At 39.1% G+C, this 27,391-nt stretch overlaps 1 protein-coding gene across 6 annotated transcripts in view; it reads left to right on the plus strand.

Moving 5' to 3' along the window:
- The window catches only part of TOX (thymocyte selection associated high mobility group box), a 227,978-nt gene that overhangs the window by 79,376 nt on the left and 121,211 nt on the right, over positions 1 to 27,391 (plus strand). The window contains exon 1 of one of the 6 annotated variants that reach the window (XM_030012686.2): positions 19,901 to 19,983. The exons of the other annotated variants lie outside the window; for them this stretch is intronic. Within the exon in view, the coding sequence (XP_029868546.1) occupies positions 19,945 to 19,983 (39 nt within the window). The 5' untranslated portion in view covers positions 19,901 to 19,944. Of the gene's footprint in view, positions 1 to 19,900; positions 19,984 to 27,391 lie in introns of those variants that run through there. 6 annotated transcript variants of the gene reach the window in all.

The following is a 27,391-nucleotide window of genomic DNA, read 5'->3' on the forward strand; positions in this document are numbered from 1 at the left end:
TAATGCTTCTTAGTGTAAATAGTGCCTATGTTAATGCTTATATTGTGAACTCGCAAAGAATAGGCATTATGTTGCATACCAGCTCTTGTATTTCAGATGTGAGTTGTCTGTTCCCCAGATTCTCCCAGTCAGCTAATATTTTCTATGTTAGGTAAAATATTTCCTCAACTGCATATTTTTGCATGAAAACTACGGAACGTATTCTATATTTACTCTTTGTGTAAAGCTTTCATTTATGTCAGTGGGAGTTCAGTGTATAGCACGAAGACTGTGTATTTCTCTAAGTACTTGTAAGAAACATCTTTTTTTATACACTAATAGATTTGTCACATAGTAATTTGTTTTTTCAGTTATATGATAGTTCTACCAATGCAACAACAAAATGGAAATAATAAAGAAAACCTGTAATGCTAGATAAATTACATTTGATATACCTTTTTATCCTCAATTTCCCATCACCTGTACATGATGTCTCACTGTTCAGCCTTTATTTTGTCATTGAACAAATTACTTGTGCAAGTAAGCGCATTGGCCACAATGGGATTACTTGCATCGGTTAGTTTTCACAGGTAGGAGAGGGCTACCCAGTGTCACTGTTAGCGTTTTGTAACAAGGCACCGAGTTCTCCTAAGGAAGGTGGTGGGGAGATTTTCCTAATAATTGGGCTCCAGAGTTCATGCAGGAGAAAAAGTAGTGAGTCTGTTCATTCAGTTTTTCTCTGACAGAACTGTGCCCGCTCCTTCAAATAAGATTTTTTCGAAACTAGCTGCAAATGGAACAATGTATGGAAGAATTGCTCTTCCACTTTATGGACAGGAGAATTTGTCATGGAACTAAGTTTGCAAGCAGTGAGGGACTCAATAATGCAAAGTACCTTTGCTTTACTCCATGAATTCAGAGATAATTTTTAGCATTGCATTTTAGGAAGGAACTATGGAAGCCAGTGACATTAGAAGATTTATTTTTGTAGCCTAAGTAAGTGAATTCTTTGATGCTTTGGCATTTTCATGGATCCAGTGTTAGATGGAGATTTCCAGAATCACTGAGGTGTCTTAAAGATTGGTGTTTCTAAAGTCATTCAGCCCCTATCAAAGATATTTACCAGCCTACTAAAGTTTGAAGCATCTATATTTTTGGAAATTCTTATACTTATGGAAATTATTGGAGCAGACCTATAAAATCTTTTGAAACTCATCCATCTAGGAAAACCTTCTGGAACTACAAAGTGGAAAAAACATAGGTATTTGACTTTAAGAATGCCATTGGGACCGTCCCTCATGAAAGAGGGTGATTAATATGCATTTGTGCCGTCCAGTCAAATGTAGAAACAAACATCCAGACATATAGTAAATTTTTCCAATGAAAGTAAAAGAAGTTTTATAATACTCCTACTAGTTCTGGTAATGTTAAAGTTAGTATTTGAATGTTTTTAAATATCCAATTACAATATATAAGACATCTCTTTATTCTTAGCAGATAGGCAGAGAGGCAAGGTGGGTATGGAGGGGTAATACACATTATTGGAATAAATTATAAAATTAAATTATCTTTCAAAAAAACAGGCTATTCATCAGGTTAATAAATATTTTCAGGTACAGACCTATCCTGTTATACAATCATAAATTAAATGGTGCTTTCTTTCCTGTGTAGTTATACATGTGTGTGTGCATCAGGTATTTTGAACCTGTTGAGTGTCCCTGCATTTTTATTGAGTTTCAGTGAGAACTGAGAACACTTTGCATGTCCTCAAGAAGCATTCAGCAGAGGAGCAGTTGGAAAGAAAAGAGACACTTCAGTGGAGAGAGATAAGATCTGCTTATCTGCTTTTATGTGCATGCATGTGCACACACACGGGCCTTCATTTCCTTTATGGTTATGTATGTGTATGTGCGCATGCACATGACAAATCAAGATTTTACGTGGAAATGTGTGAAAAAATGTTGCCTTTCTAATCTTGCTATGAGCTAGACCATATGACTATGTTAGAGAGTTGGAAAGAACCTCTGGTGCAAATGTCTGAAATCTGATTTAGCTTTCTAGGCTTCTTGGCTGACAGCACACTGTATTTTGGGAATGTACAAGCATTTAGTAAGAAAGACATACTAAATGGGATAAGTTCTGGATACCACTGCAGCTGAATCCCTGAAGTATGTTTCCAAGAGCTGGGATTTATAAAACCAAAGTGCAATGTGCTATATCATGCAAAGGCTGTAGAAGTTACATGGGCAGGGAGGCAAATTCAGTGGGCAGTGTACATGATAGCACTTGCAGATAATACTATGCTATAGCGCATAAAAATTTGCTATCAGGTATCGATCACTAATGCAGCAGAATATGCCCTGTGGCCACCAGTATATGGTTTGAAGGATAGATAGTAGCATATTTGGCCACAAAACACAGTGACTGTCCCTGCCATCAATTACAGGTAGAGCAAACAAAACGAGGTGTTTCTGACAGCAGATCGGGTTAGGCAGTACTGCTCATGCTGTACTGGCTTTTGGGCATGTTTCCAGGAGCACTCCTGAAGTGAACTGTTGAGGACTGGGTTTCTGCAAGTTCACAGGTGTATGTATCTGACATGTAACTACTCAGTTTGCAGCTTGGGGATGACTTCCCCGCTCCATTAGAAGGTCTATACACCTGTCTGGTGAGTAAGTGAGAGGTGATGTTAACATTTAGAAAATGGCTTAAGGAAGTAAAACTCAAGAAACAGTCAATTACAGGGGAAGGGAGGATGACAAAACCTCTCAACATTCATACTAAACTCGCAGTGGGACCAATGCATTTATACTGTTTTAAGAACTGGTTGTCATTGGAAAACTGTTAACTAATTCACTAGTAAAACTTTTTTTTGCATTAGTATCATTGTTTGGGTGAAATTCTGCATGAGAAGGCTTCTTTGATACTTTTGGTGAGTGCATGCTTGTGAAAACGATTCCAGGCTGTCTAATAGTCTAATGGTGAGAGCTTGGACACTGGCCTTCCAAGTGCAAGGCTCATGTCCTCCCCGGCAAAGGGGGCAAGCTCAGAGAACATCATACAAGTCTCACAGTAAAGTAAAACAAAATTGAAGGGAATGTGATTTTGTCTTCATGTACATTAGGAAGATTATGCAACCTGGAAATGGGAAAAACTATTTCCTGCTCAGCCTGGACTTTGGCTTTTTAATGTATTGCTATGTTGTCACTTCCTGCTTGCTAGCAGTTACCCATGTATGGTATATTGCAAGGTCATTATGTCACTTGTCATGGCGATGTGTCTATTTTTTACATTTTCATTAGCCATATAAATGTTTTCTTTCTACTGCAAAAGCTAATACTAAATACTAGTGGTTAAGATAATTCACTTTCTTGGGCTTTGTCATGTACAAAAAATATTTAAATCCTAATGCATGTTGTGATCTCTTAGGTGCTAATAGTAACAAAATATGCCACTTGTGATAGTCATGTTCTCACCTCATAATTAAATGAAGTAAATCACTGAAGATTTGAAAAACTGTTTTAGTACTTTATGCAAATTGAATATTGGTTTGAATACTAATTAAGTTGACAAAGTAGCTATAGGAGGCAATTTTGCATTTCTTTCAAGGAAAGATCAAGATACTTGATACTGTTTTCTTTAAGGAAGGATGCATGGAGAAAATACCTAGTACAGTGTTCCCTGATATCGGTGTTGAGAAATGCATATCTACATTCTTCGTTAATGTGAATGCAGATATGGTGCTACTCAAAAAGGATTTTACAAGTATTTGGAAACTGTTAAATATAAGTTATGTCTTTTTCTTGTATTTTCACAATTTAAAATGACAGATTTAAGTCCTCAGAGTCTCCACAAAACACTGCATGGGAAGGGGTGGGTTTGGGAGAACACTTAAAGTCAGTGCAGTGAGGGGGAAAAAAGATAAAGCTGGAGAAAATTGCTGTTGACTAGAATCAAACTACACTAGTTGCTTACAATTGATTGTGTGTTGTTCAACCACAAAGATAAATTAGAACATAGAATACTGCAATAGAAAAGTGGTTTAGATGTCATAGAGACAGTATGACTATTTTTATCTCTTAGTTGTAAACCATAGCTTACAGTGGCTGAAATGACATTGAACTGTTTTTCTCTTTGATGATTTACAGCCTGTGTAGCACGTTTGTAGAAGCAGATGTCACGTTTTATGTATTTGAAAGTGTCAGCACTGATGACTTATGTCTGAAGATTCTGTGCATGAATCAATAGAATGTAGTGATTTCCATTTCTTAAAAGAGTTTTTTCCGACATAATAAAAAACACATAGTGAATTTTGGTCATTATAATGCTACTCTTGAACTCTCTTTTTTTTTGCCCTCTATTTTACACTATCGGGAGATCATTATTTTGCAAAATCCACTTCCCTTCTCATCCCATACGCACAAATAGCTATGGTAAATTGTCTTCTCTTTTACTTAACCTGTTTAATTTGGAAGGTGTACAACACACTTCATTTTCTTTTCAGAAATGAATGATCAGAAAACTTGGATGAATTGATAAAAGAAAATGCATCAAGGTTATCTTACTAAGAAGTATACTAAGCAAATCTAGACAGATCTCATCCCCCCGACCGTCCTCCATATTTCATTATGATACTGTCTGAAAAATTTGGGAAAAAGTACTTGTCATCCCATTAAAACAAAAAGTCAAGTTTGCATTTAAATGGAAAATGTATCAATCATTTAGCATCTGCAAACCTGGAAGTTTTATTTTATTCTTAAAAAAACCCCAAACACATAAGACTTTAGTTTGCATATGTGGAATAATCTGTGTGTGTGGAGGGGTTTCTTTGTGTAGTCATGCACTCACAAAGCCATATAAGAAAATACTAGTTTAATTTAACATTTTTAATTCTATATATAGAAAGTCTACCAGTATAAGTAGGAATTTGTGTGTAAATAAAGGACAGAAAATTGCTTTTTAGAATTTTATTAATACTTCTGTATTATAAACAGTGAGCCAGATTTGATCTGTACAGATGATTGGAAAATGTCCTTAAAAAAAAGGACTTTTTTACATCTTCCTAATTCCACATGTTCCACCTAGAAAAGCCTAAGTTGGAGGGTAACAGAGCCTGAGGTTCAAAAAGATCTTTGAGTTTCTGGAGCAGGATTCCTTTTCTTTATTTTGCACCTCAAGTACTTCCACCAGAGCAGTGTCTTCACGTGAGTGGAAATTTCTTACTTCATACATGTGAGAAGGGCTATTATGGGCCCTGACCTTTGGGTTTGACTCCATCTGCTCAGCCAGTCTTCTCTGCTGCCACATGTGGGTTTGCAGACTGCAAAGAGTGCTAAGGGGTGCTTCTGGAAAGGCAGTATGCCTCTCAGCTTTGTATACACAGAGTGAAAGTCTGAGTATAAAGGAGATATTTCATGTCGAGATCTCAGCTGGTGACTCCTACCTATATTAGTTCATCAAAGAGTTGTCTTCCACAAGGGAGAAATGGAGCATGGAATTGTGATCTCAGTTTGAACTGAAGGTGGTTAAATTGCACAAGGAAAGATCTGGTGCTTTTAATTTTGGGAGCAAATGTGTTTGCTTTTCAGTCATTGTTATAATATGCACGGAAGCTAAGAGTTTTCCTGATGGGTGATTACTGTATGATGTCACATGTTACTTGCATGAACACATTTTCTCATTCTCGGCAGCAGTGTGGCCGTGGATTATTGGTGTCAAAAGTGCTGCTTAGCACTGCAGGAGATCAGGAAAACTGATAGAGCATTTCCTCACATTTCCCCAAACCATTCTATTGCAATTCAGTTTAACATTATTATACTGACAGCCTTACAGAAATATGAGTTACAGTAAGGATACTGAAACAGCTATGCCACAGTGCACTTAATAGCAGTGGTAATTATTACCGTGGAGCTCCTGTGTTGTGCTAAGTGTTTAACAGGTTCCTGCCCTGAGGAACTTGCAGCCTTCATGGTGCTCATGACAGACAGGCAAAAATGTGATGCAGCTTTACACAGAAAGTGTCAAATCCCTACAAGCAGAACATATAAACTGTTTCCTTCACTATTCTAGGCATTCCCCAGTCTGCCTAAGGTGTCTGTCATTAGCTGGGGCTTGTTCCTGGCCAAGCTGAGCTTGCACAGTAGCAAGCCGTGACATAAAACCTAACTGAAGAATTATCCTTCTGATTCTAGACCCATGTTTCCCAACTTCAGTGCCATAACACAGATGCTCTTTCCTGATTTTTATATTAACCTTTATAGACATAACTAACTGTGGATTCGCATAATTTTCTTCAACAAAAGCTTGTCCTTTTTAATCAACAAAGGCTGCAAAAAAGTTGAATGCCTGGAAACACAAATATGGTGCTCTAGAGATACTTGGAAGTTAAAACTAATGTACTTTGCATCCCTGTTTTCATTTGTGCATTAATTTCAGAACTCTGAAGTCCAAAGCTATCATCATACACTTTCTGTTGTCACCAACCTTGGCTCATACTGTGAGATGTCTTTCAGCTAAGGAAGTCAGTTGCTGTAGAGGAGTTGTGAAGCTGCATCTCTGGCAATCACTGTAGTGATTTCTCCAGTTAGGAATATATTTTTTTTTTTGCTAGTGGTTGAAGTTTTGTAAAGGGAGAGATCGTGGGTCAGTTTACACAACACCAGGCCTGCTGGCAACAGATGGGGTACACCTGTCTCAAAGAGGGAAAAGGATACTTGCACAGGAGTTAGCAGGGCTCACTGAAAGAGCTGTAAATTAGATTTGAAGGGAGAAAGGGATAAAAGCAGGCTTGCTAGAGATAAGTCTGGGGGTGGCATGCTAATGTTTGAGGGATGGTGTGCTAGCAAGGTCCTTTGGTCTGCTGTCTCAATGGAGTTAGGGTATGGAGATCCATGAGGCAGTAAAGACATAAGGCTTATTGATGTGTTAGAAACCACAGAAACATCTGAGAATGGTCACGTAGGAATTAGGGCTTCTTCCCTCAAAAAGGTGGCGGGATCATTAGCCCAACTGAAGTGCATCTACACCAATGCACACAGCATAGGCAACAAATGGGAGGAGCTGAAAGCCACTGTGCAGCAGGAAAACTATGATATAGTTGCCATCATGGAAACGTGGTGGGATGACTTGCACAACTGGAGTGCTGCAATGGATGGCTATAAACTCTTCTGAAGGGATAGGCAGGGAAGGAGAGGGGGAGGGGTAGCCCTGTGTGTTAGGGAGTGTTTTGACTGTCTAGAGCTTGATGGTGGTGATGATAGGGTTGAGTGTTTATGGGTAAGAATCATGGGGAAGGCCAACAAGGCAGATATCATGGTGTGAGTCTCTTACAGACCACACAACCAGGATGAAGAGGCAGACAAAATATTCTATAAGCAGCTGGGAGAAGTCTCACAGACACTAGCCCTTATTCTCGTGGGGGATTTCAACTTGTCTGCTGGAAATTCTATACAGCAGAGAGGAAACAGTCCAGGAGGTTCCTGGAGTGTGTGGAAGATGATAAGATAACTTCCTGACACAGCTGGTGAGTAAGCCAACTAGGCAATTCACCCCACTGGACCTGTTGTTTGCAAACAGAGAAGGACTTGTGGGTGATGTGATGGTTGGAGGCCATCTTGGGCATAGCAACCATGAAATTGATAGAGTTTATGATTCCTGGAGAGCTGAGGAGGGGGGTCAGCAGAACGGCCACCTTAGACTTCTGGAGGGCAAACTTTGGCCTGTTTAGGGGTCTGGTTGATAGAGTGCCTTGGGAGGCAGTCCTGAAGGGCAAAGGAGTCCAGGAAGGCTGGACATTCGTCGAGAAGGAAATCTTAAAGGAGTAGGAGCAGGCCATCCCCATGTGCCGAAAGATGAGCCAGTGGGGACAAAGACCTGCCTGGCTGAACAGAGAGCTTTGGCTGGAACTCAGGAAAAAAAGGACAGTTTATGACCTTTGCAAAAAGGGGCAGGCAACTCAGGAGGACTACAAGGATGTCATGAGGTCACACAGGGAGAAAATTAGAAGGGCCAAAGCCCAGCTAGAACTTAATCTGGCTACTGCTGTAAAAGATAATAAAACATGTTTCTATAAATACATTAGCAACAAAAGGAGGTCTAAGAAGGATCTCCATCCTTTATTGGATGCGGTGGGAAACATAGTGACAAAAGGTGAGGAAAAGGCTGAGGTATTTAATGCCTTCTTTGCCTCAGTCTTTAATAGTAACTCTAGTTGTTCTCTGGGTACCCAGCCTCCTGAGGTGGAAGACAGCTAAGGGGAGCAGAATGAAGCCCCCATAATCCAAGGGGAAATGATTAGCAACCTGCTACACCACTTAGAACATACAGGCCTATGGGGCTGGATGGGATCCACCCAAGGGTGCTGAGGGAGCTGGTAGAAGTGCTTATCAAGCCACTTTCCATCATTTCCCAACAGTCCTGGCTGACTGGGGAGGTCCAAGCTGACTGGAGATTAGCAAATGTGAGATGTTACCAAATGTGACACCCATCTACAAGAAGGGCCATAAGGAGGATCTGGGGAACTACAGGCCTGTCAGTCTGACCTTGGTGCCGGGCAACGTTATGGAGCAGATCGTCTTGAGCGCCATCACACAGCATGTGCAGGACAACCAGGTGATCAGGCCCAGTCAGCATGGGTTTATGAAAAGCAGGCAGGTCCTGCTTGACTAACCTGATCTCATTCTATTGCAAGGCGACTCCCTTAGTGGATGAGGGAAAGGCAGTGAATGTTGTCTACCTAGACTTTAGTAAAGCCTTTCACACTATTTCCCACAGCATTCTCCTGGAGAAACTAGCTGCTCACTGCTTGTGCTGGTACACACTTTGCTGGATAAAAAACTGGCTGGATGGCCGAGCCCAAAGAGTTGTGGTGAATGGAGTTAAATCCAGTTGATGGCTGGTCACAAGTGGTGTTCCCCAGGGCTCAATGTTGGGGCCAGTTCTGTTTAATATCTTTATCAATGATCTGGATGACAGGATCGAGTGCACCCTCAGTAAGTTTGCAGAGGACACCAAGAAAGGCTCTGTAGAGGGATCTGGACAGGCTGGATCGATGGGCTGAGGCCAGTTGTTTGAGGTTCAACAAGGCTAAGTGCCTTGGGTCCTGCACTTGGGTCACAACAACCCCATGCAATGCTACAGGTTTGGGGAAGAGTGGCTGGAAAGCTGCCCGGCAGAAAAGGACCTGGGGTTATTGGTGGACAGTCGTCTGAATATGAGCCGGCAGTGTGCCCAGATGGCCAAGAAGGCCAATAGCATCCTGGCCTCTATCAGAAATAGCCCCGGCAGGAGCAGGGATGTGATCGTCCCCCCGTACTTGGCACTGGTGAGGCTGCACCTCAAATACTGTGTTCAGTTTTGGGCCCCTCACTGCAGGAAAGACATTGAGGTGCTGGAGCGCATCCAAAGAAGGGCAACAAAGCTGATGAAGGGTCTAGAGAACAAGTCTTATGAGGAGTGACTGAGAGAACTGGACTTGTTTAGCCCAGAGGCTGAGGGGAGACCTTATCATTCTCTACAACTACCTGAAAGGAGGTTGTAGCAAGGTGGGTGTTGCTCTCTTCTTCCAAGTAACAAGTGATAGGACGAGAGGAAATGGCCTCAAGTTGCACCAGGAGAGGTTTAGATTGGATATTGGGAAAAATTTCTTCTCTGAAAGGGTTGTCCAGCGTTGGAACAGGCTGCCCAGGGAAGTGGTTGAGTCACCATCCTTGCAGGTATTTAAAAGACATGTAGATGTGGTGCTTAGGGACATGGTTTAGTGGTGGACTTGGCAGTGTTAGGTTAATGGTTGGACTTGATGATCTTAAAGATCTTTTCCAACCTAAATGGTTCTGTGATTCTTTGATTATGAAAAAATAAGTAGTTTGGACAATGATTTCTTTTTCCTTAAGTATTTCTATGAGAAGGTCTCCTCTAGCTTCACACAATCCCCAGTAAAACCTTTCAGATTTTTGCATATAAAATAATTGAATTGTTTAGTGTAGTTCAGTAGGGGCTGTTTGAGATTGGGGGGACAGAATTTACCCTGATTCTGAATATTCCTTTTTCACTGAGCATGCTCCATCCTCAGGAAGCTGTTCCACATGCCCATTAAATTGAAATGGTACTGTTTAGTCACATACTAGCCTATGCCAGAGCTAAAGGTTCATATTCAAAGTCGGTGTGCTCTCCCTTCTTTTCCAAGGAGAGAGAAAACTTTCCAGTACTCTTGCTAGTAAAGCTGAGCATTTCATGATGTTTATTATTACTGTAGAAAACAGAAAAGTGTAATCTTACCCGATTAGCGTATACAATAACTCAGTATTTGTGCAATCTGATTTTTAGCAGAGGTGGGACTACAAGTCAGATGTCAGCTACTTAGGCACAGAGTACTCGCAAAACTATCATTAATGTGATCACACTACATTTGTTTCAGATTCACCACCCCCCGCAAATTCTTTTCTTCCTCATTTGGCATATAGTCATATAAAGTAGTAAAATGTATCTTTCATCTCCCTCTATAGGTTGATATGCACACAAAACAAGAGCTATTACTTTTTTGCAAGTTAAAAGTTCACTCGGTTTTACTATGTTTTTCAAGTTTCTACATGGTGAGGAAAACTGTGGTTCTAGATTCAGACAAGGCTTGTTTACTGTTAGGGCTTGAAGGTGGTTATAAATCGTTTCCTCTTCTTAGCCCTGGTTTTATTCATTAATGTATCATAGCTAAGTAACTGAGTACAATTTTTCTGCCAGACTTCTGCCTTGCACAGTGATGAGCTGTTCAATGAAAACAACAAAAATATTCAAGAATGGTTTGTTCATGAAAGCTGAATCGTGGCTTGAGGTCTGCCAGAATGCACCCTGCTGTATCCTAACAAGACTACAGAATTCACAAAAGGGGATCATCATGGCTAGCCTTTCCAACACCATTTATTTACTTCTCAGGGCTTGTCAATGGCATTATTCTCATGTAATTTAAACAAATATTGTGATACCAGCTTTTAAACCAGCTATTGGTGATTCTCTTTCTGTAGCATGCTGAATAACATCACCAACAAATATGTTTTTTTTCCCCTTGACAGCTTTGGATGGTCTGCCTTGTGGTGAGACTAGATTCATTCCTAGCAGTTGCAAAGGCTGTTTAGAAATGAGGATCAAACCATTACATGGGTCTCATTCAGAGTAGCTGTAGCAGCAACCTTGTGTGTTAAGCTGGGGAAATGCATAGTTCATTCTACCTAATTCTAACTAGAATGCAAATGTGTGGCACTGGCAAAAGTACAAATATACTGCTGTAAATGAGTTGATGATTGAATGAGCATGTTGAATTTAGCCAAACTGTAATTTAGTCGTCATGGTCCATTTTATTTTGCGTCCAGTTTTCACTTTCAGTAAAAAGTTTTTTCATGGAAAGAAAATACTATCTTTTCAACACTGTACTTGTATATTCTTGTCATTCCACGGACTTACTATTAAAAAAATATATTTTGCACTCTTTCAGAAAAACAGAGCTGCAAAACCAAAACCTAAGTATTTTACAGTACATCATCAGTTATTTTTGGTTTAAATTAAAAATGTATTAAAAGTGATGAAGAAATTAATTGCATACTTTTCAAATTGCTTAAATACAATTTTTCTGTAAAAAAAAAAGGAACTGAAAATACTATAATAGTTAATGCAAATTTAGAAAGCCATAAAATTTGTCAAGAGTATGTTCATAAGAAGGAAGTTTTTGTTATGGAGGCAAATGCTTCCCTTATTTTCATTGGCATAATTATGTGAAAAGTTTAAAACTTTGTTGTTTGGGATTGAATGTATAGTGTCAAATCCAAGAGTTATTTTGTATTATTGAGTCCCAACATATCAAATTCATGAAATCTTGGGGATGTGAAATGAACAGATTTACAGGGTTCTGTATCTTATTAAATTTATGCATACTATTCTGTTCTTCAGCATATTTTATTTATACAGGAGAGACCCACTGTTATATTGCTATTTCTAAAACTTAACATGAAAGCCTGTATTTTCATGATTCGAACGAAGTACATAATACTTTAAAATAATTAAATATTTTCATGCCTAGCAGTGTTGTGTTTCTGAACAATGAAACTGTTCATTTTAATTGCCCAAATTGCAATTTAACAGACAATATTAAGTAGAAGGCAGATTTAGGTTTTTAGACGTCAGAAAACCTACTTCAAAAACTTGATGTTAAAACATTCCTATAATTACATCATGATGCATATTTCCTGGGCGTAATCTTGAGCAGTGAGATGGTATAAGGGAAAATCCATATTTTTATGATAGCCTGTAGCACTGCAGAGTCACCCAGGGTGGGTGGCAAGAGGGTGCCTTAACTTTACTGCTCTTAGTCTAGAGCAGTAGACTAAGCTACTAGAGCTACATTAACAAAAACTGCAGCATCGGGTGAACAGGTCTGTGGAAAGAAACAGATGGTGCCGAGAACCAGGCATGGGCTTGCTGCATTTTGTTGGTGTGTTTGGGTTTTGGAGGTGTGTGACTTTGTATCAGCTCAAATTTGGCTTGTCCCAGGGACCTAACACTCATTAACAGTTGCAGTACATCTGGCAGGTTTGTTTCATCCAAAAGTAATCTGTTTGTGTGCTTCACAATACCTTTGTGCTGAGAAATTGCTGTGAAAATACACTTCTCATCAGAGTTAAACACCAAAGTAAACAAATCCAGTGCCAACCTGTGGAGAAGAGCAATGAAGATGAAGCAGGAGCTAAGGGGAATGGCATAATAAATGTACAACTTCTTTCTTTGTGCTCAAAAGGTTTGGGAGGAATTCCTGATGCTTTTGCTGGAATTGCTGCAGACTGCCTTATTTTGTAACCTGTCTTGTAACGCCAGGTCTTGACTCTCTGCTCTCATGTACAATCACTACATGGAGATGTACTACTCATCTGTAGAACTTGCGGTGTTGCAGTCACAAGAAAGATTTGTTGGAGAACAAGTGTTCTTGTTGAAGAATAATTCTTCCAGCCCATCATTTATTTCAATTGTTGCAGGGTTTTTGTGTTTAAGGGTTTGAGTTTTTTAAGAGAAAAACAGAGAGTAATAAAAATTTTGATTCAGCAGTTTTATGATGAGCCTTTTGGAACTATCTAAACTCTAGCCATTGACTTTCCAAATAAATATTTTATTGATTATTAATGCTTCCTAGAATATCTCTAGCATTTGGTGGATGCCTTTGGTAGCTTAGGCTGCACAATCTCAAGAGAGGTGTTAAGTGTGAGGTGTTGAGAAAACCTAAGCTTACCTAGAGTTTAAAGTGGCAAGGAGTGACAGCAAGAGAGCTTCTGTCATTATAAGAGCAATAAAGAAATAAACAAGGAAAATATGGGGTTGCTGCTGAGTCGTGGTTTAGTGAAAGTGGGTGCAGATGAACCTGAGTTCAATGCTACCCTTGTCTCAGTCTTCACTGACAAAATCTCCGGGGCCTCTGATCCTAGAGACAGGATTCAAGGAAGAGAGGACTTATCAGCAGTGGAAGAGGATCAAGTCAGGGACCTCTTGAGAAATTTTGACCCATACAAGTCCATGTAATTGGGTAGGGGACATCCAGGACACAAAGAGAGCTGGCTGATACCATTGTGAAGCCACTCTCCATTGTCAATGAAGGTTTGTGGAGATTGTGAGAGATTCCCAATGACTGAAGACAGTCGATGTTGCGCCTATCTTCAAAAAGGGTGAGAAGGACCATCCAAGGGACTACAGGCTGGTTAAAGTCGTTTTGGTTCCTGAGAGAATCATGGAGTGTGTCCTCTTGGAAGCTGTTTTTGCACACGTGAAAGAGAACAAGGTGCCTCGAATAGCAACATGGATTTCCCAAGGGTTAATCATGCCTGATGATCTGTTTGCCATCTGTGGTGAAATGACTGAATCTGTGGATGAGAGGAGAGCAGTGGATATTTGACCTTGACTTCAGGAAAGCTTTGACATGATCTCCCTCAGCATCCTTATATTCAAGTTGGGACAGTACAGCCTAGATGGGTTGACTGCTAGGAGTGTGAGAAACTGGCTGACTCATCAGGCTCCAAGTGTAGCAGTTAATGGTTCATACACTGCCTTGAGAATTGTAACAAACAGAGTTCTTATGGGCTCTGTCTTGGGACCTAGCCCATTTAGCATCTTTATCAAAGACCTGGAGGAGATGACTGAGTACACTCTTGTCAAGTTTGGAGGTGCCACAAAATTGGGAAGGCCAGTCAACATCCTTGGGGGCAGTGTCACCATCCAGGAGCACTTAGACAGGTTGGAGGAATCGTCCAACAAGAACCTCAAATGCTAAATGCGAAGTCCTGCAGCTGGGCTGGACCAAACCCTGCATTGGTACAGGCTGGGGATTCACTGGGTAGGGTCTGACTGACTGGGATGCTGCTGAAAATGATCTGGGGATTCTGATGGGCAGTGGGCTGAACATAAGCCAGCAATGAGCCCTGGCAGTGGGAGAGGCTAATGGCTTCCTGGGCTGTATCAGCAGCCTGTAGCCAGTAGATCAAAGGATGTTATTACTCCATTTTTCTTCACACTCATTAGAGCACAGATTAATTTGGAATGACTTGTCCAGTTTTGGGCTCCCCAGTACAGAAATGGTTTGTAAACTGGAACAGTTTCAATGAAAGGCCACCAACGTGGTCAGGGAGAGTTCTAGGGACCAAGATTCATTCAGCCTAAATAAGAGTTGGCTTTGGGGTACCTAACAGCAGCCACCCAGAATCCACTACGGAGTTTCTGAGAAGACAGAGCCATGTTATTAGTGAGGTGCACAATGGGTAGGCAGAGATTGTTTATAAATTGAAACATGGGATGTTCTTTCGTACTGGATAGACAGAAAAGAAAATTCTCTGTGGGGATAATTAAGCCCATGCAACCACTTACCTGGAGATGCTGTGGAATTTCCATCCCTTTAGGTTTTCAAGACTGAACTGATAGAAGTTCAGAGCAACTTGATCTGAGTACAGTGTTGACCCTACGTTGGGCAGGAGGTTGGACAGGTGCCCTGTTAGAGTCCCTTCCAACCTGAATGTGTCTGTGATACTAACCCAGACGAGTCTGTACAGGTTCTGGGAGCTTGCAACCCACATTTTATATTGCCAAGACTTCATGAATCTTATCTTAGCCTCAATAGTTGGAATAATTAAATATAGTAATGAGAATTTCCAAGAGCCAGTGTGGACATTCCTGAGACTAGTGACAAGAAAGTACAGTGGATTTAGGTGTCTCACAGATGTCTTGCTTCAATTGAGTAGTCAAGTCAGTAGATTTTCCAGCCGAAGAGGTGAGTGACAGCTAGAAATCCAGAGATTCCTGGAACATTTTTTTATGTGATCGTTATTAAAGGCAGCTATTCCAGCCTTATTCAGTATATGACATGAGTAAATTACTGAATAAATAATTGCTCTGGACATTCTTCAAGTAAAACTTATGCCTCGATCAATAATTTATTTAATAACTTAACTCCATATGAGTTAGGTTTTTAAATATGGCTTTTTAAAAAAGTGTTTCATTTTAGCGTTCATTCCTCAAATTTTTTTCTGTTCTTTTTAACTGTTAAAGATGATTAGTAAGCGTGCTTTTGCTAAAGCATTATATTAAGCAGACATGTTACAGTTATGCAGTTTACCTCAAAAACGTTATGCAAAAGAGAATCTCACCCTCCATGTCTGTACTGGAGGTGGAGAATGGCCTGTTCAGGCAGCAAGCAAAGTCTGTACTACTAAACAGTCCTTTGTATGCCTGCTGTCGTTGCCACTGTTGTGTGTGCAGTGTAAAAGGAGGTGGTAGGATGGGAAGCAAACCTCCTCTTACTCCAGCTGGAGTTGAACAGGAGCCGTAGTGATGTTAAGTCAAATACTATAGGTCTGTTTGCATTGCTGCGAAATAGTGTTTAATATTACCCATTGTTCTGGCAGACATCAGAAAGCTTGGAAATGGCACAAACTTTCAGCTCTACACTTTCTTGTTCTTTTTAGTTTTCATTCTATTTTGAAGATTTTTATTTCTCTTTTGAAAAAATTATATGGGATGATTGTCATTGGTGGTGATGCAGGAAGACAAAAAACAGTTTTCTTTTCATTGACTCTGTTAACCCTACAGGCTCAAAATAGTAGAGATGTCGTTTTGATTGGTAAATGGAGCAAATCTGACAAGGGAGTGAGAACAGAAAATTGCATACAACTGGCTTTTTTAGTGGATATGCACATATATACACACTAGAAAGCATATATGTATTAGCTCTTTGGGGACTGTATTCTTAAAAGCTATGGGTTTTTAATTTATGGCCAGTTGCCTGCGTAACAACATCTGTAAGATTTTGACAGAGTTAATTGTACAAATCTGTGACTGAAGTGGGAGGTGGTAAAATGCATGATCCTGCCTGAAGTTGACAATGTTTAAATCTGTAATTTGAAGCTGAATATTATAACCAGAACTCATTGGAAGAGTAAATTTATCTTGATTTCTTACTTCTTATGAGTTAGCAGTTACATCACAAATATTTTCCCTTTGTATACTTGTCAGTATAATTTCCTAGTGAATTTAACTTATTTCTCCTGCTCTTCACTGCTTAAATATAAATTCTCACTCAGTCATTTGAGTTTAGTTTCTTATGCTGTCCCTTTCATCTGAACAAATTGTTTGTACACAGTCCATTCTCTATGAGTATTAGTTTAATTTTCTTCCCCTGCAAATCTGATTAATCTCTTTTCCATTCAAGGCCTTATCCGAAGTCCATAGAAGTAAATGTGGGAGTCTTTCCAATCATTTAGCATATGCACAAGATGCAGAGATATTTTCTTCTCACTCCTGTAGCATTGAACAGATTCATGATCTAAGAGTACCCTGGTAGCATTTGGCAGCAGATTTGAACGCTTCTTGCTAAAAAAAAGTTAAAATATTTTTGTAGATTGGGTGATCCAGATCTAAGGGGCCTTGTCTGCAATCATGCCAACAAAGTTATGCTTGACAAAGTTGGAGATGACTTTTCTTCGATTTCAGCTAATGTTACATCTTCAAATGCAAGAGGTAAAGGAGCACTTCTAGCTATGATCTGTAGAATAAATTATTGGTAAGTGAAGTCAAGCAGAAAGGCTCAGGGGCCATTTTGGAATCACCTGTCAAAGGGCATGATGCCAGCTGCTTTGCAGGAGCCATTATTATTCCTTTGTTCAGGAGACAATCCTTGACACTGTCAAGTCTCTCCAATCTTTACTCTAACTTTAATGTTCCTTTTTTTGGAGACTAGACTCTAGCTGGCTGTGTTTAATTTAGACAACTCTCATTTTACAAACCCAAAGTGAAGCTGGCCTAAATCTAAGTGTAAGTATGTGTGAGGACATACGTGAGGTCATGGAGGCCTCTTCTTTTTTGTTTCCAAAAATGCTCTTGGTACTTTGTATGGAATGGTCAACTACTTTCACAGTCTCTGGCTGTGCTACACTCATGACTAGTCCTTGCTTGAGTGACTCAGTTGCTTGTTTGCCCATTCTGTACCGTAGAGGGAAGAATACCCACAAGAGGAAAGGCCCGAGTTTCACCTTTTGAGTGACTTGCTCCTTATGTGGGTGATACTGCTTTTCTTTTTATGTCCGTTGTAGTTTTACTGCTATGTCTTTTAGATTACATGTTCCAGTCTCTCACTGAGTGTTGTTTTGGTTCACCACTTAAAAGTGAGTTTGTCCAGCTTTAATTAACCAGCCTGAAACATTAGCTGTAATGCACTCACCTGTAATACTTTACACATGTTCCTAAATATTAGCAGAATAGATAAATATACCCATTTTAGACACTGCTAACACAAAACTAAAAGTAGTAATAGGGTATTTTTGCATTTATTTGGCTTCTTTCATCTTGGCACCGGAGATCAAAGAGCTTTCAAAAGACATTTAAATTAAGTCTTCCACAAAACACTCAAAATAGGGACTGATGTTATATCTTATGTTATTTTGCTGACATTGGCATAAAGAAATATTTAAGTCCACACACGGAAATCAAAAACAGGACCAAGAATGGAATTTCCAAAATTTTTACTGGCTGTCCAGTAGTATTTATCTCTTCAGGAAGAAGGAGCTGAGGTTCTTTTTAAAGCAACCAGAACCAGGTGTATGGCAGTGTAACTCAACAGATCACCAGTGCTTCTGCTGAAATATTTAAAATTCTGATATATACAAGCAGTTTTCTGTAAAATATTTGACAGCTTGTAATTTATTCTTAAATTTAAAGTGCACTTACATTTATTGCAGAATATCTAAACTGCATTAGAGGTGATCCATGGCAGGGGTCCAAACCAAAGTTGACCAGATCAAACTATGGCTTTCATAAAATCTCTCAGTGAACAACAACAAAAAAAGGATCCTCATGATTTTATTCTGAAAGAGGCTTTTTGTAGTTCATGTTTCATATCAGAACTTTGGGTCTTTTGATGTATTTTTCAAGTTCACAAACCTAATAGATGAGAAAATCCTCATTCACTGACTTCTGCTGTATTGTGAGCAATAAGAGATCTTATTAAGTAGTATTATTATATGTGCATTGTACAAATGCAGATTGTAGTGTCCATTTTATCTTTTGTTATCTGTTGTAGATATGACATATAAATCATGTGTCTCTCTTATACTTGGATACTATGGGGCTGTTTTTCTTCAAAAAGAGTTTTAAAGGAAATTCAAAGCTAATGATCTGTTGTTGTGGGGAACTCTACTACCACGTTGGAAATCTGCTCTTACAAAATCAAACATATGGTAACATTGCGCCATATGTTGATTTTTATATTTAGTAAACGCATAAATATGATATAACCTTTATAAATTTCATTTTATTTTATTTTGACTGATTGGGCTTCATTTTCAAATGGAACTAAATGCACTCCTTCCCAAATGTGTCATATTGTTGTATTTCCTGAAAAATCAATGGAAGTTAGTACAATGTGAAAAATATTTCCGGTAATTTGTGTGTGTGTACACACACCAACTAAGCTTATGCAGTGATGCATAGAAGGAGAAATGCAGCAGATACCACAGCCACTGAAATGTGTACCATTAGTACACATCTTTTTCTAAGTGTAGAATCTTAACGACTGAATGGCAGAGATTTACATGAGAAGTACGGTATGTGAAAGCTCAATTTGAATGTCTGGTCTCCTTTTTTCTATATTTTTCTTTTTGAACTTGTGAACCCATTAAATCATATTAACATTTGCCTTACTGTTACCCTTGTTATTAACCTTCCCCCTACACATGAGCTTTGTTTGCGTTTTTTTCCTCCTCCCTCTATAGAACTCATGAAAACACTTTGGCCATGTCGTACTAGTCCATTTTCAGTGCTATCTTAAGACTTGAAGAGCCAAATACGACTCAACGTATTTCAGTTTTAAGTCTTTCTCTCCTTGCGTTCTTGTGGAAATTAGTTTTCTATGGAAATGCAGAGTTACGTGCCCTCCACTGACGAATGAGGCATCAAGACCAGTCAAGGACAAACTGATTAAAAACAATGGCTTAGATGCATCAAGCAAAATAATTCTCAGTCCCCACCATAAAACCGCACAATGATTCCTTACTCATTTACTTTACTTAACTTGTGTAATGGTTCGCACAAGGATAAATGCTGTAGCAGATACCACAATTCCTGTTGTGCAGATTCCAAACATAAGCGCTCCCTGTGGCTTTCTTCAGAAAATGTTAACCACATTAGAAGAGGAAAAATTTCACCTCCTCTCTAACAAGCCCTTATCCCATCCTTCAGAATATTTTGCTTAAAATGATAAGATGTATTTTATCTTTTTAGTAACTATCTTTGCAACAATTTCTAAGCTATCTCCTGCTTTGAACTTTCTTCTACCTAAAGTGCACTCACGGCTTGACTTCTGCTTTAATCTGAATATTGGAGCAAGTATGGTACGTAAGAATATATTGCTGGAGAACACAAAGGATCTGATGGGGAATGGAATGACCAAAAAAGCACATGCAACCTCCATGGCAGCCTTTAGATTTGGTTAAAGAGGTAAGAGATAAACTGCAGAACAGTTAAATATGAATGCAGTGCTTCCTTATAGTTAGGCTGAACATTTTGTAATTGCTTAGATTATTATAACTCACTGACTGCAAGGTCATTAATAGTAGTTTGTTATCTGTTCAATATGAAATAATGTAATTTCCAAGTGAATCTTCCTTATGACAAGCATCTTTCAACATCTTCTTACAAGTTTTCACAACGGTGTTATTTTCTTACATAAGTAATTCTGCATGTTCTAAGGCAACAGGGAAAAATCAGTTCTTTGGCCTCATGTGACTTTCCAAGGATGTGCCTACTCTGTTTGCATGGTTTTCCTTGTGCTATAAGGACTCAGGATGTGAGCTGGCACAGACAGGTAGAAGTATGAATGATGCACTAACTTCAGGTAAGCCAGTAGGGCTGTGAATGTATATCTGTTTTACACATGCAATGTGGGCAAGCAGTGGTTTGTTCTTGCAGAAGGTGATCCTGAAAACATAAACTGTGGGGATGGGTTTCATTTTTTTTTCCTAGTAGAGATGGAAAATGGATGAGTTCAGTGAAATACTTGGATTTTTTGAATGTACATTTTCAAATCAGGAAACCCTGTCAGTCATTAGATACACTGTGCTTACTGTAGTAATCCTTGTCTATAGGTACAGAGTAATAATAGACAGGAACTAGTCAATCAGCTGTAACTGTCATTTAATTGTAAAGATCTGAGAGACTGAAATTTTTTTTTTCTTGGACTTGGGTAACATAATTCTGATGTAACCCATACTTGTCAAATTCGGCTTTACTTTCATTTTACTTCTGCAAACAACTATTCCTACATACCTTCAATGAGCCACATCCACTAGCTTGAGCAGCAGAGATGGATAGCCTGAGGTTGTCTTGCAAGTTTTCGTTTTATCATTGTACAGGCACAGCACGGCATGCCAGGTACAACCAGTGTAAGGAGGATTCCAGCATCTCCATCATACAGTAAGCTCCTGTCAGCGAAAAGATCTTATGCAGTGATACACTGGTTAAATTTGACAAAGAACACAGATTGTGTAAATCATGCTGTTTTCATTGATGGTAGTCTGAGAGTGTATTAACCCCTCCTTAAGGCTCCAGAAATCACTTTCATAAATGTGAGTAGTACAAGAAGATGTTTAGTGAAGCTTTTCATGGATTAATTCTTTGTTAGAGGATAAAGTATTTTCACACATACAGATATTAAAGAGATAGTTATACTTGGAGATTTTTATTTTTTTGCCTCCACTGAGCATTTGTTTACTATAACCCCACGAAGGTTAATTTTCACTTACATTTTACAGGGACATACTGACAAGAAACTTTGAAGCACATCTTGTGTTATGCCAATTGTATTAATTAAAGCAGTACTCTGTCTGGGGTGAGTTTTCTGCGTAGAAAAGAGAGGTCCAAGTTTAGAATTAGAAAGTGATTCCCACTATTACTTTAGGTTTACCATTGCAAGGGTTCTAAGGAAAGTTGTTTACAATTTAGGGGGTTTTGAAACTGGTTTTGTTCACTTTTAATCTGTACCTTCTGATTATGTAGTTGGGCTTCTGTGTTTTAACATTATTGTGAGAGGTTTTTTCCCCCCGAAAAATGAGACTTCCTTTCTGCTTGAGGAAATACGTGATTTGCTCTGTTTTTGAGCTTCAGGGCCAGTGCCTAATTTTCCTCTTATCGCATTCTTAGTTCCATAGTAAGCAATTTCCTTTGGCTTCACTGAACAGAAATTCTTTGGATATCGTAATTATAAACTATACATTATGACTTCCTACAGTTATTTTTAAAAAGAGAGATTATAGCATGTAGTTTTAGACTGCTTTTATTTTATTGTCTGTGAGTTTATTAATGTTTGTATATGTGGAGACTTCAGCTGATAGACTATCAACTAAAAAAGAGCCAAACATTATATATATGGGAATTCAAAAGCACAGCATAAAGTTGCCAAAATAAAATTGCTAGCACACCTTAATCACATTTTTATCACCTCATACTTCACTCTATGAAACATATTTTCAACCAAGTTTTATATGAAACAGATCAAGGCATCTCCTGGCTCTGCAAAAACTCATAAATTGGGTGCAAATTATCCTATAGCAATTCAGAAGTCTATTTTGCTTCTTCAACATTGTGCTAAATTGTTTCTTCTTTCACTGACAGTCTGCACTAATAAATAATAGGTTGGATTTGTGGGCAGGGGTGCAATAATTTTATGCTGCAGTGCCATCAGCCTGTCCATAGATTGACTGCAACCATGGAAATTCTTCACTGGGAAGACCCTTCATGACTGCTTTTGCCAGTTTGATTCTGCAGGTGGTGCTGTATAAAATGCCTGCATCCATGCCCCACAATCCGACCTACTTTTATCATTTCCTACTGTTGGGAAAAGTGTCACATGCACAAAACTGTTTCCCTCAGGCAAGGGAATCCTTTAATACAGGAGACAAAGCCTTCCCTGGGCTTCTTCATAATCCCTACCACTGATCTTCAGGAGAAGCAGAGAACAGGGATTCTGCTGTAGTTTCCCGATGCCTCAGTGGCGCCATTTCAGCTCCTCAGGGATGGCGAGCAGAAAGGACACCTGGTCCTGGAAAGAGGTAGTGCACACTTTACACCGTACCATTCACTTCATGGTGTGCAATGGTTAGGATTAATCTCACAACTTCTACACACCTTGATACATTTGTCCTACAGTGCCTTTATAGTCAGCGGGAAAAAATACACACATCATATAGCCAGTTCAGCTGGTCTGTCACGGAAACCTGCTTCCACAGTTGGAAGTTTGGCTTTGATGCCCGTCTTCCCTCTGTTTCAATCTTTTGTTTTGCTCCCCAGGCAAGATGCAGTCTTTCCTACCCGGGTCTGCTTCCTCCTTTAATCCAGATCACACCCTAGTCTTTCTTCAGGTGCTGTGCTTGTATTAGTTGTCATCTGCCTACTTTGGGAAGGCCCAGACTGGACACAGGAGGGGGTTCAGGAAGCCATAGGTGTGACTTTCCGGGTCTGAGAAGTAGTTTCCCCTGTAAGTGGCAGGGGAACATTACTCTTCAGGCTCTGCCTGTCTTTGGACAAGACAGAAAAGTGCATTTTCAAAGGTACTCAGATGCAAAGTGGAAGGACTGTTCACTAAAATGAGGCTAGAGTAAAATGACAGTGAGTAGTCTTAAAATTGCCTATCTTGTTTAACTGAGGTACAATGACCATGCAGTGGAGTCACTGCAGACCTCCTCCGTTCATCCATATTACCTGTCCATCTGGCAAGGATATTTATAAACTCCTGCATTTTATGCTGCACTGGAAGGTATTTCTGAGCAATGTCCCCTTTTCACTACAGAAGTGGCTGTGTTTCACTGGTAATTTACATTTCCATTAGCAAAGCATGTAAGGCCTGAAGTCTTCTTTTGCATATACCCCTCAAAATGGCTACTGGAGTCAAGGGGTACTGAACACAGATTAAGGGCAGAATTTAGTCAATATTTGCAAAGCACTTTGGAGTACTTGGGCATGAAAGACATCATATTAGGTAAATATTATTTTCAGTCTGAGTTAAATCCTGAATTCTGTACTTCAAAAGTTCATAATTTCTGAGCTGAGGTAGATAACGTGCATATGAAAAGATGTTATTTGGACTAAGTTTGCTTGCTTACTTGTTGATCCTAAATGAAATGAAGATGGTTTCTGTTTTGCATTGGTGAGGGAAAAACAGCAACAGCCCTTCCTACCTCTGGTCTTGTTTTCTGTCTGAAACGTGCAGGCCAGCACAGAAAAAAAAATCAAATCTGAGTTTGTTGATAGTTAGTAAAGAAGGACCAAATGTCTCATATTTTGACATTTACTAACATAGATTTGCCTTTTAAGACGTTGTTGTTGTGTAAGCCAGGTGTAAGCCTGACTGCTTTCATCTACTCTTTCCTAGGAATTGGTGCATCTCAGTAGTCACACTGTATTATAGCAATGCCCAGTGGTGACATTACACACTGGGGATGACTGTTTATTTATGTAAAACTTGCATATTAAACAGTTGATGTTGATGCTGTAGTAACCATCTACTGGAAAAGTGGAATATATTCTTCCTCAGACGACTGATTAAAGAGCAAAGGCATAAATTTGTATTCAGCTATCAGAGAAAAAGCCAAGTGATTCCTAGTAGAGAAGTGTTGCTGAACCACCTTTGTTTAGACATCATAGCTAATCTGTATCTTCTGATTATGTGGTTGGACTTCTGTGTTTTAACATTATTGTGAGAGTTTTCTCCCCCTGAAAAATGAGACTCCCTTTCTGCTGGAGAAAATAAGTGATTTACTCTGTTTTTGAGCTTCAGGGCTAGTGCCTAAGCTCAGGCTGGAGACGGAGAGAATTGCCAAGTCCACAAACACACTAAAGAGCACAGTACCTTCCTTTCTCTTTTCAGGTCTTCTTTTCCTATCTTTACATATCTCTCCTTTTTACACTGTCTGCAGTGAGTATATCATTTATTGGTTAATAAGTTGTCTGACAAGATAGCCACTTTGTACCTAATTGTTCAGTTTATTTATGTATTATTGATGAGCCTAGACTTGAACTCTGCTTTCCTTAGAGGCTTCTTGATAAATCTGTTGGCTAATCCTATCTAAGACACTGAATTACCTGTTGGAGCATGATACGTGACACTGCTTTTGCTTTGTGTTCTTAAAAGGAGCTGGTTATACATTTCCAATGAGCTGTGTTTATCAGTAAGAAAATCAGATACATAATTCACATTGCTCTCTGTGTTAACAAAAGATCTTCAGTGATGCACTCTAATGCATAAAATACTTCCTCAGCTTTTAAATCAATATTCTGACTGTTTTAGCTTGTAAGGACTCACGTATCTAAAAGAACTTCTGAACTGCAAAATCTTGATTATGAGTAAAACTATTAGACATGTCAAAACACTTACGTTGTATATTACTAATATGATCTGAAAATATTGGAAAAATAATCACTTTATGCTTTCCAAGGCAGTAGTTACTATTTCAAATGAATGAATAAAACACCAAATTAATTTTCTATCAAAACACGAATCTAATGACGGCACATTTTTGTACTCTGTTATTATTTCTGAACTTTTGACTTGTAGGTGCTGACACAAGGGAAGGTTGGGAGTATTACAAGAACTGTAGAGCGCAGGAAGAAGCAGTGATACTGTATGACTAGGTATTAATGAATTCAGCTATTAAGACTCTGGACCCTCTGCAAAACCCTGGAGCCTCTTAATACTTCCCTTAGAAGAATATCACAAAGCAGATTGTTGCTGACACCAAAAGAGACTACGTGCTGAATGCATGAGCCTATTTAATAGTTTCCCTAAAAATGAGAAAAAAAGCAAACTGCACCTCAAGTAGAGCTTAATTTCCTGGGCCTGATCAATGAATGTTCTACTCAATGTTAGTCTTGAAATCAATTGAATTATATCAGCATAGACCCAGACCAGTACCCTGGTACAGGACCCATCTGTGAAAAGGTGTTTAATTCTGAATTGCGTTCAAATCAAGGACATTTTACTCCATAAGCAAATATATGATTATTTCAACTGGTGCTTTGTGTGCCTTTTAATGTGGGAGGGACGTAGCCAAATACAGTTTTGGTAATGTTTATGCAGCTGTTGTGTTTCTGCTGGGGTTGTGTATCTGCAAATCAGAGCATGATTTGTCCATGTGATTTTCTCTGTTCCCCCTTTACTTTTTTTTTGACCTAATAAACACAGAATTAAGTTATTATAGGTTGGGAAAGTTTAGTTTGGAAATGAGTTTGACCATGTGAAGAAAGTTTATTCTGAGTATGTACAGTAGAGACATAATCTTAGGTATGACCATTGAAGCTGTAGTTCTCAGTGTGTTGTTCCATAACTTTAAAACTGTTAATATGCATTTCAGTCTTCTAAACACAAAGAACATTTTAAAAGAAAAAATATTCAAGCCATTTATTTCAAGTTTAATGTGCACTCATTTAATGGTCTTTAGGCATAGAAGATTATGATAATTTTCATCACAGATTTTATCAAATCCGGAGGATGGTGTATTAATACTTCAGTAGCTTATACAGAGAGGTGAGAGAATATAATATGGGGCACTAAAATGATAAGGCATATTTTCCATGACGTTACTGTTATAGAGTACTTTCATTGATCAATAAAATGGCTGAAGAGTCTGACTAGGCTATGAGATTGCTGAAGTTAACAACAATTATTGTACAATTGGGTAAAACAGAAGCAGATATTGTGATGCAGTGGGGAGAAGGAAACATCAAAAGCTAATAAGCCATTTTTATATCATAAAAGCATAAGAACAGCTCCATCAAGCTTTAATCACATTGTTATGTTATACATTTATTTAAAAATTGTTAGCTCATTAACAGTGGTTATAACATAGATGATAGTTATAATTATAGTAAGATTAGCAAATACTAAGTTTTGCTTCTATTTCAGTGCACTGAAGCACAAGCTGCACTGTGTGAATCATAGGTTTATCTGTTTAAACAGCAGCACTTCTGTATTTCAAGGGGTTTGTTGTTACATTGGTGTCACAGTCCAGTTCAAAAATGCTGACACCCACTTTGCAGGGACTGGTAGTTTAATGCCAGCCAAGGTGAGGAGACCCCCTGGCCACCTTGTCCGTAAATCCTCTCCTAGCCATGGGGTGCAGAGTGCCTGCGTCCCTCTGGGTGGCTGCATGTGGGGAATGACTGCCACTGAATCAGAGCCCTGCTGCAGCCTGGCTGGCCAGCAAGGAGCCCGCACCAGAGCTCCTTTCACAGTAAGCGGTGAAAATGAAGCACTTCCCTCATGTCTCTGCATGGCCCTTTCCAGCATAACAGAGCTCAGCTTGTTTCACTGCATTTGGGGACTTCAGAAGTTCATCAGGCTGGAAATTTTGAAGTGACATAGTCTTGCCAATATTCATTTGACAAAAACATAATTGCCAGGTTTTTTTCAGTTCTTCCTTAAAGAAGAAGAATTTCTCAGGGCCAGGATGTGATTTTTGTTCAAAACTGGAAAGACCGATACCAGAAAATAATGTCCTGTGAGGGAGAGCGCTCAACTAGGTGTGAGAGAGACGAATTCAAACCTATATCATTGAGTATTTTTAGAAAGTTAACAGCTACAAGAAGTGATACAGGAAGACTATCCCCCAGTCTGTGGCTGTGGTGCACAATTGGTGTATGAGGGAATAGCAGAGCAGGACTGAACCAGGGTTTCCCACAGTGCTGCTGTGTGCTTGAACTGCCACATTCTTCTAGAAAAAGTGTCTTTTTCATTTCTCATGTAAAATGTTTAAAAGTCAGTTTCATCATAAGATTCATCTTGGAAATGCTTTATTTGAAAAAAAATACAGCTTTGACTTGGGCCAAAATCCATGGAGCTTAGATCTTCACCATT

This window comes from Aquila chrysaetos, chromosome 4 (assembly GCF_900496995.4).
Source record: "Aquila chrysaetos chrysaetos chromosome 4, bAquChr1.4, whole genome shotgun sequence".
Classification (NCBI taxonomy): Eukaryota; Metazoa; Chordata; class Aves; order Accipitriformes; family Accipitridae; genus Aquila; species Aquila chrysaetos.